Genomic DNA, 21,644 nt, shown 5'->3' with positions numbered 1-21,644 from the left:
CCGCCTCAGCCTCCCAGAGAGCTAGGATTACAGGCGTGAGCCACCGCACCCGGCCAATAGGTGATTCTTAAATCTGCTTCTGCATTTAGTCTGTTGTGGTGTCATGTAGCCTCTGGAAACTGCATGTTACACTCATGTGAGAATGAAAGTGAAAAAGGCAAATAATAATGTCCTGGTATAATTGTATAAATAGTTTTGATGTCAGAGAGCCTCTGATAGGATCTGGGTGTCTCCGAGTGGTCCCCAGACAACACTTCTAAAACGACTGCCAGAACATATTTAGCAAAAGATGACTCTTTTGATCTCATTGTATATAGAGGGTGCAGAGATCTTGAAGCAAGGTAACAGTGTTCTGTCCTTGTTCACTGACCTTCAGGTAACTGCATCCCTGATATGTTCTTCAAAGAGCTTATCACATTTAGAGACAGTGGTTCTCGAACTGGAAGCCATGAAATTCACTGGGGAACATCATGTCACTTAATCTGTCATATAAATGAGGCAAGATTTTAGAAGTGGACAGCAGACTTAACAGATGAACTCACATCTGCATCTCAAAATATATAAAAAATTTTCAGGAAATTGTGCTTCTAAGATTTTCCTTTAATATTAATTTGGTAGCCTATTGCTTTTGTCATCTTCAGGTATTTATTAATGGACAAGTAATATAAAATTCAAAACAACTTAAACAGTATGTGTCAACTCTTAAGATAAATATAATTTTCTTATTTTATGTATTTCCTCTTGAGAGCTGGGGAAATTGTTTTTGTTATGTCTGTGCTGGGTAGATGGGTGGTTGGGGTCCTCTTATTTTTTTTACTTTTCTTCTTTTTTTTTTGGTTATCTCCCACCCCCCTCCTCTTAACCTTTTCTCTTTTTAGTTTTCTTCATAATCTATGGGCGTGAATATATACATTTTAAGGTAAAATGACCATTTTGTTAATATAAATGTCAAGTAGATAAAAACTACAAAGTATTCTGTAAGAGAAAATTAAAATCACTCATAATCCTGGCATTTTTGACAACTACTGTCAGAAAAAAGTTTTCTATATTTCCTTCCAATGTTTTTTCTCTACTAATACTCCTCTTAATTATATTTTTAGAAAACATTTTTGTGTAATGAACAGAGTTTGATCTTATCTTTTCTCCCTCCCATTTCGACACATTATGAATGCTTCCCCATGATGGTAGATGTTCTTCAGCAGGATGATTTGAAATTTATCTTATTTGTGTTATTTTTATTGGTAGGGTAGTTTTCACAGGTAGAGGAAAGCAGATATATCTGACGTGAAGAGGGATGCAGGTGGGTAGTGGAGGCAGGGACAGAGCGACAGTTCTGGTTGTGTGCTGGTCACTGTGGGGTAGGCAAAGTCCACACCGGACCATTGCTAACCCCTGTGGCCCTTTGCCACAGACTCTGCCTCATTTTCTGTCTTTTCTCTATAGCCTGTTGAGAAAGAAAGCTGTATTAAGTAGCTCAGTATATTTGACCTATTTTCTTATATAATCAAAGTCCGCCATCCCCAGCCATGACTTTCAGGAAAGCTCTGTGTCCGCATCTGTAAAGGAAAGGGGTTGAATTAACTACTCTTGGAGGTTCCTCCTGGCTCACAAATGTTTGCTTTTTCATAAGCCACATTTCTTCAAGAAGGTGAACCGAATTATTTAGTAATGAATTTTTGTAAGTTTCAGATTTCTTTTGTATTAGAATTTTGTCAAATCAGTGGTCCCTTTATAAGAAATCTGTTTGCTGAGACATGGGAATCTTTTCATACCAAGGTTTTAGTCTTAATGGCATTAAGCTTGTAGAAGGTATTCCCCTCCCCCCCTTTTTTTTTTTAAACAAATGGGGTAGCTTAAATACCTTCAACCAGCAGATGGTGCTCGTGGACAGTAAATTTATCTAAGGCTCTGTGTTTCCAAATGAGGTAAAACAGTTTAACTGTTTGAGTGGCCAGGAGAGTTCCTTTCTATTTTATATTTTTATCACGTCAGGGTATCATTTATCCTGAAATAAGAAATAATTTGAATCCAGAACACTAACTGCCTAAATTTCACATCTAAGGCAAACATATCCTCATCCTAGACATGTTTTGTTGCAGAGAGAGCTGTTGCCTTGTGGGATTGTCACTTTCAGATTTTAGTTGTATGAAACTAGGTTTCTAGGTAATCAAAACTCATTATCTGGCTGGGCGCGGTGGCTCACGCCTGTAATCCTAGCTCTCTGGGAGGCCGAGGTAGATAGATTGTTTGAGCTCAGGAGTTCGAAACCAGCCTGAGCAAGAGCGAGACCCCGTCTCTACTAAAAATAGAAAGAAATTAATTGGACAATTAAAAATATATATATAAAAAGATTAGCCGGGCATTGTGGCGCATGCCTGTAGTCCCAGCTACTTGGGAGGCTGAGGCAGGAGGATCGCTTCAGCCCAGGAGTTTGAGGTTGCTGTGAGCGAGGATGACGCCATGGCACTCTAGCCTGGGCAACACAGTGAGACTCTGTCTCAAAAAAAAAAAAAGCCTCATTATCTTCTGGCATGTTATGGCTGCTCTGTAGTGAATGAAGTCTTAGCCCGCATGACTCCAAATGTTGCCATCCAGAGGAGAGGTGATAGTAGCACAACTTTACTGGTCACATTGCGTCCAGAATGTTCCATTAGTTCTGGAAGCTGTGTTTTTCGAGGGGTGTTGCCAGAGCATAATGGCTGGGATGATACAGGGATTGTGGATGGAAGAGCAGTCAGAGCCCATGTGGCTGTTGTCCTTGAGTGTGTTGCAAGTGAAAGGGTTAGGAATGGGAACAATCAGTCTGTCTGTGGAATAACATTCTAGGGAATACATCTGCCCTGGAGCAGATTGGGCCGCCACTTGAGGTAGGGAGATACTGACCTTGGAATGTTCACACAGAGACTATCTGATCTTATGTCAAGATTATAAAATAAAATTGCATTGGATAGGTTGTGTGTAGAATTGGTCATTTCTATTTTAAGTCTTCTCTTTACCTCTCAACTGTTAAACTGCACAATTGAAATATACCTAAATGTTTAGTAAAGTATTAAATTGATAAACTAACAAATATGTGTGGAGTACCTCTGACTGGTCTGTGGGGATGTAAGAATTGTCAGGAATAGCGGGTGTTTGCCAGTGCAGGGTGCTTACTGGTTAGCAGGAGAGTCATGAATGGTTTCCCTAAGGGGTAAATAACACATGTAGTGCAAGGTGAGGAGCGAGGGTGCTAAGACTGCTCTGTGAGTACTGGATGATGAGTGTGTCTGGAGGGGTGGATTTCTGTGGGAAGTGTTAGGGACACAGTAGTGAGAATTACTGAAGGGGAAAGAACATGAAACTCAGAGGTTAAAAACTATTGTTTTAGTGCTGAATTTGGCTGGTGATCATGCAGTCATTGAGGATTTCAGCTGGAAGGAATTTTGGAGATCATCTGATATAGCCAACACATTTATGGATGAGGAAACTCAGACTGAAGTGCTATGGTTTGTCCTAGATGACCCCTGCTTTGTGGCAGAGCCGAGAGACCCCCCCGTCCCATTCTTTCTCTACACTTGGTGATGGTCACTAGGAAGGATGGTTAGAGCTTTGATCTACTGTGTACTCTGGAGCTCTTCTCTTGGGCTAGTGTCTGTCAAGGTCTCCACTGGTCAGAAGGGTGCTTCCCCCACAGCGGGCCTCGCCTGAGGTTTACACAAGGACTTTGGTAAGCTGTGCCTGTCTGAAGCACAGCTCCTGCTTTGGACCTGATCTTCCCCATTTTCACAAAAAAGAAGATGAAGGTAATCTAGATTTTACCTTTATTACGACTTTTTAAGATATGACAGCAAGTGTGTTTTTTTTTAGGGGGAATTTATAAATAGATGGAAAGATACAAGTAACTCTTGTCAGAAAGGAACTATTGATCTACAACTTCTGCTTCTAGAATCTATTTTAGAAATGATCAGATATCTGGGCCCATGTTTATGTACCAAAATTATTTTTTAATTTTTAAAAAAATTATAGCACAGAATGTAAAACAATCTACATGTCAAAAAGGAAAATAGTGATACAAATTGTTATAGCCATGGAGTGATATATACAGTAAAATAAATGTTAGGAAAATATTCATAATACATTGGTGAGTTAGTAACCCCAGACAACCAGTGTAGACATACCCCCAAGATCATGGAATGCCCACACTGGGTTTCCAGTGTTGTATATAGTCTCTCTCATAAATCATCGCCTTGCCCAAGGGTAGAGAGCCGCAGGTCTGGCTGAGAAGGGGAGGTTGTGGAGCTGCATTCACACACCAGCATCCTAGCATGGACTCCTCAAAACAAGTCAGCCCCTGTCAGTGGGCTTTTGGGGGTCACAGGAGCAGAGTTGGAGCCACGAATTCCAGGAGTCTAATTCTAATTATATCCTACTTAAAAAAAATTTTTTTTTAGAGAAAGATATCACTAAAATGATAAAATAGTTTTCTCTTCTTTGCAGGTTTATACATTTGATTTTTGTTTTTTGTTTTTTTTTTTTGAGACAGAGTCTTGCTCTGTTGCCCGGGCTAGAGTGCCATGGCGTCAGCCTAGCTCACAGCAACCTCAGACTCCTGGGCTCAGGCGATCCTTCTGCCTCAGCATCCCGAGTAGCTGGGACTACAGGCATGCGCCACGATGCCCGGCTAATTTTTATATGTATATTTTTTAGTTGTCCAGATCATTTCTTTCTATTTTTTAGTAGAGATGGGGGTCTCACTCCTGCTCAGGCTGGTCTTGAACTCCTGACCTGGAGCGATCCACCTGCCTCGGCCTCCCAGAGTGCTAGGATTATAGGCGTGAGCCACTGCGCCCGGCCTGCATTCGATTTTTCAAAGCTTATTTTCCAAATGTTCTACAGTGAGGAAATATAGTTTAATATTCAGGAAAATTATTATTAGTTTTCCATTTCCATTGATGGATTAATGTGCCTATGTATATGATCCAGAATTTTACCCTGTGAAGAATGAAAATGAGACCATTAGAAATACCTTAGGCTGTTTTTCTTTAGAGGAATAAAAAGGAAACTCAACAGTACCAGCCCTTTGCCAAGGGTTATGAGAGTGTGTTAAATCTAAAATTGTTTTAAGTGAGAAATAGCAGCAGTAGAGAAAATGAAACAAGGTGGAAAAAGCAAACAACTAGGGGAAACAGAAGAGAAAGCACACAGAATCCTATAGAGGGATTAGGAGGAACAGATAGATTCTTTATGTAAATTCTGAGTTGCCTCTGATGGAATGAATTAAAAAAAAATTGAGATTTTTGGGGGATTAGTGATTAAGAAAAGGCCTAAGTCTAGCCCATACTTTGGTCCCATTGGAAAGCTAAGTGGTGTCCATTTTTCCTTTTGTAGAATCACAATAGTGTCATACACTGATGTATCAGTTTCTTTCCTTAAGAATGATCCAGTGAATGGGAGAAGTGGGGACTTATGGATTTGCTTACAAAGGAGGAAATATATCAATCAGATGATATTTTGCTGTCAGAAATAGAGTCAGAATCAATGGCTGAAACAAATTAGGCATTTAGTTTTCTTTCATGTTAATTTTTTTTTTAAGGCAAGCATGAAAATGAGGTTTATTGAACAGAGAAAGATAGGATTATAGGGCAAGAGCAAGATACAGGTTTACAGAGGATGATACATATGCCACAGATGACTATCAGACCCATTGTCGCAGCAAAGGGAGAGCAAAAGGAAGGGACCAAAAAGAGTCATGTAAAAATTTGAGGCAAGTAGTCTAGGGACCAGTGTGTTGGTTTCATGATGTTGTTATAGACCTATACAGTTATCAATTTCTTCTGCGGTCTTTATGATGAGATCCTTAACCTCATGCTCTCCTGGTAGATGCCTAAGTTGTAATAACCATGTCTGAATGTCTGGTGGAAGGAGAAGGAATGGTAGGCAAAGGACACAAGGCTTGTGCCTGCTGGAGCTGCCCTTTCAAAGCTGTCTCCTGGGGCCCTACCCAGTGACAACTGCACATATATTTCATTGGCCAGAGCCGTGTACCATTTCTATCTTTAGCTGCAAGGGATGCTGGAAATGCAGATTTCATCCAGCTACATTGCTCTTTCGGTTAAATGGGATTCTGTGAGTAAAGAAGGTGAAATTATATGCTCAGTACTTAGGCAGTCTCTGTTATAAAAGTTTATTATGAGACACAGTGATTTTGAAATGTTGTATTACATTGTATTAAAATACAGTTTAGGCCGGGCGCGGTGGCTCACGCCTGTAATCCTAGCTCTCTGGGAGGCTGAGGCGGGCGGATTGTTTGAGCCCAGGAGTTTGAGGTTGCTGTGAGCTAGGATGATGCCACGGCACTTTAGCCCGGGCAACACAGTGAGACTCTGTTAAAAAAAAAAAAAAAAAAAAAAAATACAATTTAAAGAGTTGAATGAGTCCAGGGGCATTATATTATTGAAAATATGAATAAATTAATAAGATTATTGTTTTACATTTTCTGTATGTAAAAATAACTTGTCAGGTTCTAAGCATGGGATTTTACTGTGTTATTAAAAGTTGAGATAATTGCTTCCCTTTACAGGAGAGCAGGGTTTCATATAGTTTGGGTCTCTTTTAGGATTTTCTGCAAGGGTCACGTGTAGATGTGTAAAATAAAGTTAACAATTCTATTCATTATTTCCATGAATTTTTTTTAATGGAATGCATGCCTGTGAGTGGATTCACAAATCCTGTGTTTGGCCTATGCCATTATTTCTAAATCATCTTCTTCACAAGTAGTCCTTTAAACAAGGCAAATGGAAAGCTCAGTCACCAAGTTATTGACTTTCCATTCTAGGTATTGGGAGATAGAGGGAAGTTTTCCTCTCCTCGATTATATAAAAAGAATATAGTTTAGAGTTGACTTTCTGGCTCGCTGTTTGGCCACATGGCTTCAGAAACAGTAAAGCCTGTGTAGGTTAGAAGTTTTCATCCTCATCCTTGAACCTGGCTCCATGATTATGAGCTGTGTGAGATCTTGGACGAGTTATCTGTCTGTGCTACAGTTCCCTCGTTTATAAAATGGTGCTGGTGATAGTTGATAGTAGCGTTTGTCTTGAAGGATAAAATGAGATAACATAAATAAAACACCTTGTATAGGGCCTGCTCCCTGGTATGTGCTAAATAAATGTTGGCTGCAGCAGGTGGCAGTATTAAAGCAAAGCAAGACAACAATCCTGAGGCCATAATGAGATATTTAGTAGCTGATTCAGACCGAGAGAACTGTGAAGAATTCTGTTCTGCAGTTGTCATTGTGAATTGTCCAACCTGTAGCCCAAGAATTTATACTTTTTACCATCTGCCAGAGCCGTGAAAGATGTTTATTTAGAAGTGACTGCTCTGCTAGAGAAGGTTGCTGCAAAATAAATAAATAAATAAATTAAAAACACAACAAAACAAGAAGTGACTGCTTAAGAAAATGCCCCTGCTGTTTTCAAGAAACATACCACCATCCTATTGTCAGCAAGGTCCTGCCGTGTGAGGTGCCAGGACAAAAGTGGTGTCATGGGATGTGACTCAGGAGATAGTCTCTTTTTCGTAATTTAAAAACATCATTTTATTGAAATGTAATGTCTGATTATATGTGTACACCGTATATAAATTTTGAAGCATAACAATACATTGGATACTCCAAACCCACTGTACAGTCAACAATACAACATCCAGGATAGTGCTCATGGACCGCTCTTTCTGTAGTCCTTCCCTGCTACCCCACCCCTGTCACCCTGGGGGCGCCAGAATTTTGTGTTTGATTTCTTGCCATGTACAGATTAGTTTTTTCACACACATATATTTTAAAACAATGTATTTAGTTTGGCTTATTTTTGACCTTATTAAAAATAGTACCATTTTATGTAGTCTTCTGGGACGTTGACTTTTTTCACCCAACCCTGTGTTTCCTGGTTGATCCATATTATTTCATTCCTTCCTTCCTCCCTCCCTTCCTCACTTCCTTTTCTCTCTTTTTTATCTTTCTTTTCTTTCTGACAGTGTCTTGCTCCGTTGCTGGGGCTAAAGTGCAGTGGTGTCATCATAGCTCACTGCAATCTCAAACTCCAGGGCTCAAATGGTCATCCTGCCTCAGTCTCCTGAGTAGCTGAGATTACAGGTGTGTGCCACAATGCCCAGCTCATTTTTCTATTTTTTGTAGAGATGGGAGTCTTGATATGTTGCTCAGGCTTGTCTCAAACTCCTGGACTCAAGTGATCCTCTCACCTTGGCCTTTCAAAGTACTGGGATTATAGGTGTGAGCCACCACCCCCCAGACTGATAGATATTATTCTATGAGCTATTGTTCATTCATTTTCATTGCTGTGCAGTATTCCATTTTGTGAAGATACAATTTAGTTTTTATTCTCTGGGCAGCCAACCTCCCTCCCTCCTTCCCTCCCTTTCTTCCTTCCTTTTATATTATTTTATATTCTTTAGTTTCTCTCTGATAATTCAATATTGATGGTCCTACTGGGGGGTGGGTTGGAGGGTCTAAATGATTTGTTTCTGCTAACTTTCTCCAGTGTTGGCTTACCTTCATGTATACATGGCGATCTTTGGTTGTTTCCTTAGGCTTGATCTTAATTTTTGGGATATTTCCAGATCTAATTGGAGGATGCTTTTCTCTTAAGAGAATTGGGGTTACTTCTCTCTGGAACAAGGGCTCTGTTAACCTCAAACCCTCAATGGTCTAGACTCAAGGCAGGAGTCCCAGACTCTCTGCAATCTTTTATTTTACTGGAAGTTTCCCCTTTTTTTTCTTCTCTGCCCTTTTCATACTCCTATTTACCTTCAAGGTGAACAGTCTATTTTTTTTTTTTTTTTGAGACAGAGTCTCACTGTGTTGCCCGGGCTAGAGTGCCATGGCATCATCCTAGCTCACAGCAACCTCAAACTCCTGGGCTCAAGCAATCCTTCTGCCTCAGCCTCCCGAGTAGCTGGGACTACAGGCATGTGCCACCATGCCCGGCTAATTTTTTCTATATATTTTTAGTTATCCGATTAATTTCTTTCTATTTTTAGTAGAGACGGAGTCTCACTCTTGCTCAGGCTGGTTTTGAACTCCTGAGCTCAAACGATCCACCCGCCTCGGCCTCCCAGAGTGCTAGGATTACAGGCGTGAGCCATCGTGCCCAGCTGAACAGTCTATTTTTTTATATGGCATTTTTTTTGCAGAATTATTTTGTTTCTTTCAAAACTTGCTCTGTGCTGGTTATTGTCTACAATTCTAAAATGAAAAAGCACTGCTATAAAATTGTAGGTATTTGGTATGTAAAAATGCAAAAAGGAAAAAAGACTGTTTTAAAAGTAAAGAGTTTAGGGAATGTAAGACAATTTTATAGAAAGGAAGAAGCAAGAAGAGCTATCATGTCAAACATTGTAATTAACTTTAAAGCAAAATGAATTCCACATGGGTCTAATTTCATTCATACTGGCTAAAGATCCTAAGGAAATCCTTAGTCTATTTTAATGTGTGGAACAGAGCTTTCATTTTAGTTATTGAAAGGCACAATTTTCTTATATTATGGAGAAAAGACTACACATTATAGTGTGAAATGGATTGAATTTTGAAATCTTTAAAGAACTAACCAAATTTTATTTTTCTTCATGTGCATTACTTTTCAAACTTCAAGGACTGGTTATAGCCATATGAATTCATAGCAGTAATTTACATTAGCCTAGCTTTAAGTTACTAGCAAATTAGTGGAGTTTGGTGGATGGTCTTTTGTTTGAAACGCAGTACTGTAGTCTGGGCTGTGATAAGGGCCATAGAAAGGAATAACACAAGCCAAAAGAGGAAAAGCATAAATTTGTTTTTTTTAAAAATACTTAACAATGAGTATTCTTTTTACCTAAGTAAAAATATTTAAAAAATTAAAAAATACTGCTACTGTACAGTAATATGTTAATGAGAAACACCATGTCACAATGCTGAGTTATAAAAATGGGAACAGGAGCAGTATTTATGAGGGAATTGGTTACAAAAAATTATGATTTGCTGGACAGACAATACATTTGCTGCTGAGGAGACTGACTACTGTGTTTTAATTTTGAAACAAGGAATCCTGTAAGTTACTGAGCACCTTACTTCCATCTGTAAAATGAAGTGTTTTGCTTTTGTTTTCCTACCGTGGGGATTGTCCTACTGCTTTTCAGATCCTGCATTAATAAAAAAAAATACTAAGTACCTGCAGGGGCTCAAGACTTGGTATTACTTTTTTGTTTGATGTTGGGTATAAAGACAATGTTACTGTTCTTTTTCTCAAAATATTTACTAAGTTAAAAAGATTTTTGCATAGATTGTCTTGTTTATTCTCAATAGTCCATTGAATCCAGTGGAGGGGAGTGCAAGTCATGTTAGTAGGTATAAGAGATGTTCCCACCTTAGTAAATTTTGAGAACAGCAATTTGTAATAAATGGATGCTAGTTGCGTAAGCCCTTGGAAAGACCAAGAGCACAACATCTAAGTATAAATTAGTGATGGCATTTTTGAGGTAGAAGAAACACTGTTATCTGGCTCATCTGTGATCTCATTTGAATCAAGGGTAGACTTGGAAACTTCAGTATCCTTAACAGGTTCTTTCAGTATTTTCTTTCTGCATCTATGTGGCGGATTTTCTTTTTTTTTTAATAATTGGATTTTCTAATGAAGTGCTATTTCCCCCTGTGAATTCTTGCATTTCAGAAATCTCTGTTCATCATTATAAGTCCAGCTTGGAGCTGAATGTGTGACACTGAAACTCAGGAGAGAGATGATGCTCTTAATAGCTTTGGAAATCAGCCCCTTGGGGATAATATTGAAGGTGCTGAGCGTGATGGCAGGAAATGGGGAGGAAAGAGCCATAGGTTAGATTTTGGTGTTGCTGAGGATGGAATGTAGAGTGATGACAGTGAAGATGTGGAAAGCATTAAGTGAAAGCGTGACAGGTTAGTGGTTTAAAACCAGTTTTGAGGAGCAAGGGCCGTATAGACTCTTCCTCTTCTACTATATGGAAGGCACTGTAAGAATATGATTAGTAAGAATTGTTTATGTCAATTGATCAGTTGTTTTTCTATAGCCAGCCAGGCTTTTAGGTAAAGCAAAGGAGAAAGCAGCCCCTGAACTATGTACAATTAGAGTGACGAACATCTTGACTGTTTTCTGTCTTCAGTTGGGAGTGTTTTAGTGGTCAACCAGGGTTGCTTGCACATCCTCAGTACTCATATTGTAGCAGTTTCTCATGTTTATGGGCAAGTGATTATAGCTATTCTACGTGATAGACAAAGCTGAATGCATTATCATGTCACCCTTGATGCAGCTCGCAGAATTGTAAGAATTTGGCAAATGTGCATGGCAAGTGGCTAAACTCTAGCAGAACCTCCTCGTCATTCTGCTGCCTCACAGAGACTCCTCTTAAGAAGTCATGAAGTTTTTGTCTGGGCTGTGCTAGATCTCACTTATTCTACAGCAGCTTATTCAGTTTTCACAATTACTCAAACTTTGCGTTTTCCCGTTTTACTGTGTTTGTCTTTTTTTGCCCATTTGCATATTGGATTCACACACAGTGTTGGAACGGGGAGATACAACATGCATATAGAGCGAATTCCTGGTAGGTTCATGCCACTTGTACAGTTTCATTCCTGTTACTAGAGACATTTATGGAGCACCTGATAGAGCTATTTAGTGTTGGGCAAATATATGATTGGCTTTAAAGTAGTTTTCTCTGCCCCAAGCTCATGATCACTAACTTTGTATTTATAGTCTGCTTCTAAACTCCTGCTTCCTTTATCTCTTTTAAATTATTGTAATAAGTGTGGGCTCTTTAATGCCTGCCACCTTTTTGCATACATGGCCACAAATGTATTTTGTTTGATCCACATGGTTTTAGAAGTTGTTTAATGTCACATAAGATTTGAATTTTAGGCTTCACTTAAAAAATTCTAAGATCAGGCAGCATTCCCAGTGACAGCAGTAGACAGGTGCTTAGTAATGGCTGTGTCCTTTAGATAGGCTAGTAGGTTGTCTCCAAATACAGCATCCTGCCACCTGCCAACCCCCATCTTTTTTTGACATACACCTGGCTGCTTCTCTCATTGATGTTACACCTCTGGCTCTGTAGGTGCCTGAGTTTGCACCTCCTGCTTTATTGCTCAGCTCTTCACTTCCTGCTGTGCTCTTGGAACCTTCTTTGAGGTTGGGGTGGGGATTGTGAATCCCAGGAAATACCACTCAAAGAAGCTTTGGTCCTAGGACCCCCTTCCCTCTCCACGTTTTAAAAAAAAGTTTAGTTAGACAGTTTTTCAAAAGATTTTTACGTGTATTTTGCAGTCCTATCCAATCTTTGTAACTGTCCTGTGAGGTAGGCAAGCCTGGATTTCTGTACTGTTGGGAAGCCTTAGGACCCCACTTCTGGGAAGGATTTGTTTTTTGAACGTAGTTCCGATGAAAGACTGGACCTTTATTAGGGTTCTTTCAAGGTGGCTACAGTCCTGTCATGGCCCAATGGGCAGCCTTGAACCCTGGTCACAGCTCTGCTGTGAAAGGCCATTGAGAAACCATTAGATCCCATAACTGGTGAGTGGTGGATCTAGCATTTGGTTGGAGAACTTTTGACTCCAATATAACACGCTGCTATTCTGATATTGGGCTATTCTGTGAGGTTGGCATTCTCCGTTCCATTTTACTATTTTCTGGGTGAGTGCACAAGGAATGTGTTTGCTAAGCATGATTTCCATTAGATTACGAATTGTCTGCTTTTTTTAAAAGCCCATTGTCTGTTAACCAGTACATTTGGTGGTTTTATGAAGTTTGACCATATCTTCACTCTTGTTTTCTTAGTTTTAGTCTTTTACTCTATCTTGATTTACAATTAGCATTTTTTTTTGGCAGCATCTCACTCTCTCCCCTCTCCCCAGGGGTGGGTGGCTAGAGTGCCATCGCGGCAGCCTAGCTCACGGCAACCTCAAACTCATGGGCTCAAGTGATCCTCCTGCCTCAGCCCCCTGAGTAGCTGGGACTACAGGTGTGCCCACCATGCCCGGCTAATTTTTTCTGTTTTTAGTAGAGACAGAGTCTTGCTCTTGCTCAGGCTGGTCTTGAATTCCTGACCTCAAGTGATTCTCCTGCCTTGGCCTCCCAAAGTGATAGGATTACAGGCGTGAGCCACCACAACTGGCCCTTTTTGGTTGTTTTAATTGTTTTTAATTTACACTATCTTTATATATTTTTAGGTGGCACAATCAAGGTATATTTTTGACAATGCATGTGAGCATACTTCAGCCACCCTCTCATATACCCTGGGTTCCGAAATGCTAACCTATGTGGCCCGAAATTATTTTTTTGTTCTCCTGCTGAGTTACATTTGGGCTTTAGCATTTAGGAACTGTCTACCATAATACGTCCCCTAGCATGTCCCACATAATACTGTTTTACAGGATGTAAATGTATTGTATAAACAAGCTTCCATGATCACATATTTGGGAAATATGGAGTTAAGCAAAGTTAAACAGGATTCCTTGCAGTAGAGCCTCTAGGAACCTTTGCAGTGCCTGTGAGCACTGTGACTGTCTAACACGAGGAGAAAAGGAGACTAGAGTTTTTTGACCATGGCATCTGGTAGGACTAATGTTACATTGCAAATATTTTTGGGAAAAATGGAGCTACTATGATTTTTGCATTATTTCTCTGTGTTAGTTGGAAATGGCTCAGTATTTTGTGAGGTCTAGCGTGGCATGTTGCTGCAATGTTGTCCCTTAGTCTTGCAGTGACTGAGCACAGTTACTGTAGTGAGAGCCCAGGAAGGCCTGTTCCTCAGCCAGCTCCTGACTTTGGTTGAAGTATTTAAGATTTAGGAGTTCTTTTACACTGCTATTTGATTGCTGATAATGGGAAGATACAGTGATTGAAAGGAATCGTCCCTGATAAAGTTCTTAATTGTACCTGTGTGCACAAATCATGGTCCAATGATGAGTTATTTCTGAAAACAGATGCAGGGTACATAGACAAATGGAGCAGGACAGGCCTAGAATGCCAACTGCATATTTGGGGTAAAGGGATATGGGAGCTGGGGAGAAAATGGCTGCCTACTGGAGGTCAGGCGAGTTATGACTATTGCTGTAGTACCTGCTGAACATCGTGTGAAGGAGCTTTGTTAGAGGGGGACAGAATATGGGAGGAAGAATTTGTCTGCGAGTGCGGGCTGATGTGCATTCTTTCTGTTAAGACTTAATGGCTTTAAGCTTTGACGGGTGTGGCAAATTCTGACGTGTTATTGTGGGGCTTGTTTGTAGCTGGGTTCTTTCTGCAGACTGCTTTTATACTAAATCAGTTCTATCACCAGCCCTCAAGAGAAGTAGCTTGCATTATAAGCTTTACCAATGTTTGTGTAGGATCGTTGTGCCCCTAGGTAGGAAGAATGCAGCAGCTTTGTATGTTTGCCATTCCTAAATTTTAGCTCCTTGATAATCTTTGTTGACAATTCATGCTGAGAGAAGAGGATGATATGTTGTATTTTAAAAGGATCAGAACTGGAAACAGAGTTTACAAAGGAAGATCTAAGAGTCAGATAGATTGAGGGTAATCATTACTTCTATTACTACTAGCTTGGGGTATTAGTTTTTTCATTTGTTCATTTGAGTATAACATTACCTAATTTATAGGAATGTTTTGAATATGCATAATGTATGCAAATATATAAATGTAATTCACCATATAAATAGAAGCAAAAACAAAGACCATATGACCCGCTCAATAGACGCAGAAAAAGCATTTGATGAAATTCAACACCCTTTTATGATACGAACATTTAACAAAATAGGCATAGACGGGGCTTGCCTAAAAATGATACAAGCCATATATGACAAACCCACAGCCAGTATCATACTGAATGGGGAAAAATTGAAAGCATTCCCACTTAGAACTGGAACCAGGCAAGGTTGCCCACTATCTCCACTTCTATTCAACATAGTGCTGGAAGTCCTTGCTGGAGCAAGTAGACAAGAGAGCAGAATTAAGGGCGTCCAAATGGGGGCAGAAGAGAGCAAACTCTCAATCTTTGCTGATGATATGATATTATATCTAGAAAACCCCAAGGATTCAACCAAGAGGCTCCTGGAATTGATAAATGAATTCAGTAAAGTCTCAGGACACAAAATCAATACACACAAATCAGAGGCATTCATATACGCCAGTAACAGTCAAACTGAGAACCAAATCAAAGACTCAATACCCTTCACAATAGCAACAAAGAAAATAAAGTACCTGGGAATATATTTAACTAAGGAGGTAAAAGACCTCTACAGGGAGAACTGTGAAACACTGAGGAAGGAAATAGCAGAGAATGTAAACAGATGGAAAATCATACCATGCTCGTGGGTTGGCAGAATCAACATTGTTAAAATGTCTTTACTACCCAAAGTGATCTATAGATTCAGTGCAATCCCTATTAAAACACCAACATCATTTTTCACAGATAGAGAAAAAATAATTTTATGCTTCGTGTGGAACCAGAGAAGACCCCGTATAGCAAAAGCAATCCTAGGCAATAAAAACAAAATGGGAGGCATCAATCTCCCAGACTTCAAACTATACTACAAAGCTATACTAATGAAAACAGCTTGGTACTGGCACAAGAACAGGGACATTGACTAGTGGAACAGAACTGAGAACCCAGATATAAAACCATCCTCAGAAAGCCATCTAATCTGTGACAAAGCAGACAAAAACATACACTGGGGAAAAGAATCCTTATTCAATAAATGGTGCTGGGAAAACTGGATAGCCACATGTAGAAAACTGAAACAGGATCCACACCTTTCACCTCTCACAGAAGTCAACTTATGGTGGGTAACAGACTTAAACATAAGGTGTGAAACTATTAGAATTCTAAAAGAAAATGTTGGAAAAACCCTTACAGACATTGGCCTAGGCAAAGAATTTATGGAGAAGACCCCAAAGGCAATCACAGCAACAACAAAAATAAATAAATGGGACTCGATGAAATTAAAAAGCTTCTGCACAGCCAAAGAAAGTGTCACGAGAGCAAACAGACAACCTACAGAATGGGAGAAAATTTTTGCATGCTACACATCCGATAAAGGACTGATAACTAGAATCTACTTAGAACTCAGGAAAATCAACAAGAAAAAATCAAACGACCCTATCAAAAAGTGGGCAAAGGATGTGAACAGAAACTTTTCAAAAGAAGACAGAATAATGGCCAAGAAACATATAAAAAAATGCTTATCATCTCTAATCATCAGGGAAATGCAAATCAAAACCCCAATGAGATATCACTTATCTCCAGTGAGAATGGCCTTTATCAGAAAGTCCCAAAACAATAAAGGTTGGCGTGGATGCAGAGGGATAGGAGTACTCATACACTGGTGGTGGGACTGCAAACTAGTGCAACCTCTGTGGAAAGCAATATGGAGATACCTTAAACAGATACAAGTAGATCTACCATTTGATCCAGCAATCCCATTACTGGGCATCTACCCAAAAGAACAAAAGACATTCTATAAAAAAGACATCTGCACTCGAATGTTTATAGCGGCACAATTCACAATTGCAAAGATGTGGAAACAACCCAAGTGTGCATCAATACATGAGTGGATTAATAAAGTGTGGTATATGTATACCATGGAGTACTATTCAGCTTTAAGAAACAATGGTGATATGGCACCTCTTGTATTCTCCTGGATAGAGCTGGGGCCCATTCTACTAAGTGAAGTATCCCAAGAATGGAAAAATAAGTACCACATGTACTCACCTCAAATTGATTTCACTGATCAACACCTAAGTGCACATATAGGAATAACATTTATCGGGCGTCGGGCAGGTGGGAGGGGGAGGGGATGGGTATATACATACATAGTGAGTGCGATGTGCACCATCTGGGGGATTGACATGCTTGTAGCTCAGACGAAGGGGAGGACAAGAGTAATGTAACATAAACATCTATACCCCCATAATATGCAGAAATAAAACATAACAAAAAAAGAATATAGTGTAAATGTGTGTGTAGTGTAATGAAGTAGTATATGGTATAACACTACTTAAAAGTTAAACTAGGTGTACTCCTTGTCTAAATATATGAGGCAAACCTAGTAACTTCAAAAGAGCCTGTGTGGAGCCTGTTCTTGGAGGCAGTAAGCCAATTTAAGTCAATAGTAGAGAACAAAAATTGCGCAAGGAATTTTGAAGGAGTAAAATTTATCTTCCTCTGTTTATTCCAGTTATTATTAATTTTTACACATCTCTTTAATTGAAATTATGTGCTTTTTTACTTTAGCAAAAGAAATTAAGTTTCAGCATCGTAGAAACATTGTCTTGTCCAGAATAAACTGCTGCAAACATGCCCATTAATGGGGATAATGCCAGTAGTGAGTTTTAAACAGATTTTAGTATCACTTCTCACGTGTTTGGTGTTTGGGGGAGAGAATAACAGGGATATTTATTACATCAGTTCTAATAATTAGTAAGTTTTATTTCCCAGAAGTTTGTGTCCATTAGCTTATTCAGTACTAGGAGCAACTCTGGGAGGGTGCTAGAATCCTCATGTTTTCAGGAAGAAAGACTTGAAGCCCAGAAAACCTGCATGGTTTTCTCCTTGGTGAATGGCAAAGCCGACCTTATAACCTGAGTCTTTTTGGCCAGCATTCTTTGTTCTCTGCCCACTTCCCCTTAGACTCTTTGGTCTAGGATGTCCAGGGAGTCAACCATGGTTACTTCTGAAAGATAGTATCAGTCAGAAATAAAACTTAGATGTCCCATATGTAGGAATTTTAGAGGAATAGTTTGTGTCTAAATTTGCAAGCTCATTCAGTTTAAAAATGGTTTCTATAATATGGTGCTCATTTATTACTTCAGATTCATTGCTTCAGTAATGACTTTTAAATAGGACTCTATTATTAGAGTGATTGGACCGAAGTCTGATTGGACTAGAGTTAAGAGATTGCGTCACTATAAATAGAGTGAGATAAAATATTTTACATAATTTGATTGAACTTTTATGAGGTCTCATAAGTTGGAACCTAGGATCTTCTCTAAAAGGATCCTTACTTTGGCCAATTTCCAAATAGCAAACTTCCCAGCGTGGGACTTAAGTTGTAGATAGAATGGCTACTTAGGGGAATTTGGGAATTAAATTATGTCGTCTGGCACTTTCAATTATGTTACCTGGGCAGAGCTTCATTAACTACTTCATCAATGATTTTCCTAACCCAACAACTTAAGGAAGTAAGATTAGCACACTAATTACAGAATCATTTAAAGATCAAAATGAAAACAGAAAAACCCTAAAAGCTTTTATTGTATAAATGAGATGCCATTGGCATTGTTATTGGAGAGAGTCATTTCAGTAGACAAAAAACAAATTTAATGCCCCTCTTTAATTGTGCCATGGTTGGAATGGATATAAAGGCATTGCAATTTTCCCACGATTGTATAGGAATGTACCTAGTCTTTGATATTTAGAATTTGATTATGAGAAAAATACATGGGAAAAATATATAGTTTGTAAAAGTTTCTGAGCAGTTGTGAAGTACAGTGAATTAATAATTGAATGGTAAATTCTAATAAAAACATAAACGTCTCCTATCATTTGAACTCTTATACCAGTGACTCTAACTTTCTAGCTTGCTTTCTGCTGCCATCACCTGCCGTATTGGGTTACTGTTAAAAAACTATGTTATTTCAGCAGTCTTACCAAAGTTTGGATGATTATTTTTAGCAGGTATTATGTGTTTACAATTTCACATCAACATAAGAGATTAATATTTAGTTGAAAGATCCATATAAGCACAGTGATCTCTGGTTTAAAATAGTGCTCAGAGGCCGGGCGCGGTGGCTCACGCCTGTAATCCTAGCTCTCTGGGAGGCCGAGGCGGGCGGATCGTTTGAGCTCAGGAGTTCGAGACCAGCCTGAGCAAGAGCGAGACCCCGTCTCTACTAAAAATAGAAAGAAATTAATTGGACAACTAAAAATATATAGAAAAATTAGCCGGGCATGGTGGCGCATGCCTGTAGTCCCAGCTACTCGGGAGGCTGAGGCAGGAGGATCGCTTGAGCCCAGGAGTTTGAGGTTGCTGTGAGCAAAGCCGACGCCACGGCACTCACTCTAGCCCGGGCAAAAGAGTGAGACTCTGTCTAAAAAAAAAAAAAAAAAAATAGTGCTCAGAGAATTTCCAGTGATTAGAGTGAAATTTTTAGGAAATGATGTATGACTTGCTGAATTGAAATGGATAGGGATGATAGAAGGATAACAGAAGATATAGTTTGCTATTGGTTTCTTGATATGATGTATGATGTTGAATATGACCTCTAGTGCTCACTTCGGCAGCACATATACTAAAATTGGAATGATACAGAGAAGATTATATGAAATATTTTTATAATTAAAATAAATATAAAATTTTTTTTAATAAAGAATATGATCTCTAATCTAATGTGGAAAAAACAAACAAGACAACCCAAACCTGGAACCTCTCCCAACAAAAATGTGTGCAAAAAGTGGAAAGCATACACCAGATCATCTACTCTGAGTCAATGATTTTTTGCTAACAGCCAAGCAGGGAATGGGGCTTTAACTTTCATTTCCATTTGGAATCAGGAAGTTACTTGGTATTATTTTATACAAAACAGTTATATAGAATCATACTATGCTCGTAGTACTCTTGTATTAATAATGATGGGTATATGTATGTGGCTCTTGAGTAATGATTATTTTTCATTTTTCAGTGAATTAAAATATACAGCGTAGTAATTTTGACAGCTAGTGGTTTGGTTAGTAAATGTTATCCTTCATAGTTTTTAACATTGGCTTTCTTTCTCTCTCTCTCCTGGTTCCAGGGTGTGGATGAATGGAACATAGCGCGCCTAAATACAGTCTTGGATGTGGTTGAAGAAGAATGTGGTATTTCCATTGAGGGTGTAAATACCCCGTATCTCTATTTTGGAATGTGGAAAACCACATTCGCATGGCACACTGAGGACATGGACCTCTACAGCATCAATTATCTTCACTTTGGAGAGCCCAAGTCTTGGCAAGTTACTTATTTTAGATTCATTTGCTTTGGAGTTTTGAAATTTGGGCATTATGTGCATATCAAAGAGGATTTCATTTTTTACTTTGGTGGATTCAGATTTATGTGAGCTGTAAGGAAGTTTTTGAATGTACTTGGCTTCCACTCTGCCCAGAATTTTGCTTAGAAACTATAAACTCAGTAGTGACTTGTATGTCATATGCCACATAAGGTCCTTTAGGTCAACGATGGACCACATATACAACGGTGGTCCTATTAGATTATAATGGCCTGAAAAATTCTTTTTCTGTATTTCGATGTGTTTAGCTACATAAATACCTGCTGTTTTGTTACAATGGCCTACGATATTCAGTACAGTAACATGCTGTACCAGTCTGTAGCCTAGGAACAATAGGCTGTAGCATATAGCCTAGCTATATAGCAGGCTATATACCATCTAGGTTTGTGCAAATACACTCTAAGATAGTCACATAGTGACGAAATCCCCTAAAGACACATTTCTCATAACATACCCGATTGTTAAGCGATGAATGACTGTCTCTATAAAGTTGCTTGCAGACCATATTTTTGGCCATGAATTGATAGATATTTTAGTCTAGAAGAATTTGTTAGGCATTTTTACTTCATGGAGCATTTGTTGGAGGGTATGTGAGAGGTAGTTAGGAGTGAAGAGTTGACTTCCTGGATGTAATTTCAAGCAATCTTAATGATCTTCTGGTCCAGCCGCCGCTAAAGAAACGATAAGTGCCATTCAGTCTGTGGAGTCTAAAGGGAGAGGAAGGATGACTTAGGGGGTATATTAGAACTCCTTGGAATGTGCGTGTGGAGAAAATTAAGAATATTATTATATTAGTGTTAGTATGTGTTTTAAACTTGATATTTACTGTATTTGTGAGCCCTTTCCTTCATCCTTCTGAGCAATAATTTTAAGATGTGTCTCTCTGTAAAATGTATCATATGATACATCAGCTGCCCATTTGTAATTATGAGCCTATCAATCACCCTGGTATCCTTTGTGGTCAGCCAGTTTCATGTTTCAATTTGTTTTCATTGTTTTTAGTCTTAAGAAAACTTAAAATATCAGTTATATTTCCTATAATACACGTATAAGCAGGATAACCAACAGACAGAAGCATAAGAAGGATCTGCTTGGATGGTTTCGATGGTTGTAAACATGACAGGATGCTCTTCTGGTCTGTGTGTCAGTCCGGTAGCTCTCCAATTTGAAGATAATGGCCTCTTTGAGGTCCTCCTGTTGATCAGGTGTTGGAACACAATGCATGATACCTGTCTCCACCTTGCCATTATGTCCACTTGAGGTTCCGTCATTTGGAGAAATGTGAAGGTGTAAGCTTTCTCCAAAAAATACAGATACAGTGAAGTTCCTAATGATATTAACACAAAAGGACATTTAATTGGAAATGAAGTTTTAGTTGGAAGGGCAAAGATCCTAGGACGTGACACATTAGAGAAATCCAGGCAGTTCCTGATTTACTGTGGAGTTTTGTGTTCTAAAAAAAGTTAGTGGGAGGTAGTTAAACATATTTAAAAGATACTTTACTTTCATATTTCATTTGGTCAATTCTTAGCATTCTGCTCTCATAATGGAATA

General features: G+C 39.0%; 1 protein-coding gene across 2 annotated transcripts in view; it reads left to right on the top strand.

Moving 5' to 3' along the window:
* The window catches only part of KDM4C (lysine (K)-specific demethylase 4C), a 379,345-nt gene that overhangs the window by 63,259 nt on the left and 294,442 nt on the right, over positions 1-21,644 (top strand). For both annotated transcript variants that reach the window (XM_012647402.1, XM_012647399.1), the window contains exon 5: positions 19,839-20,032. In XM_012647402.1, coding sequence (XP_012502856.1) covers positions 19,839-20,032 — 194 coding nt within the window. The remainder of the gene's footprint in view (positions 1-19,838; positions 20,033-21,644) is intronic.

Source organism: Propithecus coquereli, unplaced genomic scaffold (genome assembly GCF_000956105.1).
Source record: "Propithecus coquereli isolate 6110/MARCELLA unplaced genomic scaffold, Pcoq_1.0 Scaffold267, whole genome shotgun sequence".
In the NCBI taxonomy this organism is placed as follows: domain Eukaryota; kingdom Metazoa; phylum Chordata; class Mammalia; order Primates; family Indriidae; genus Propithecus; species Propithecus coquereli.
Note: the sequence above shows the minus strand (reverse complement) of the source record. Positions and strands in the feature narration are given on the sequence as shown.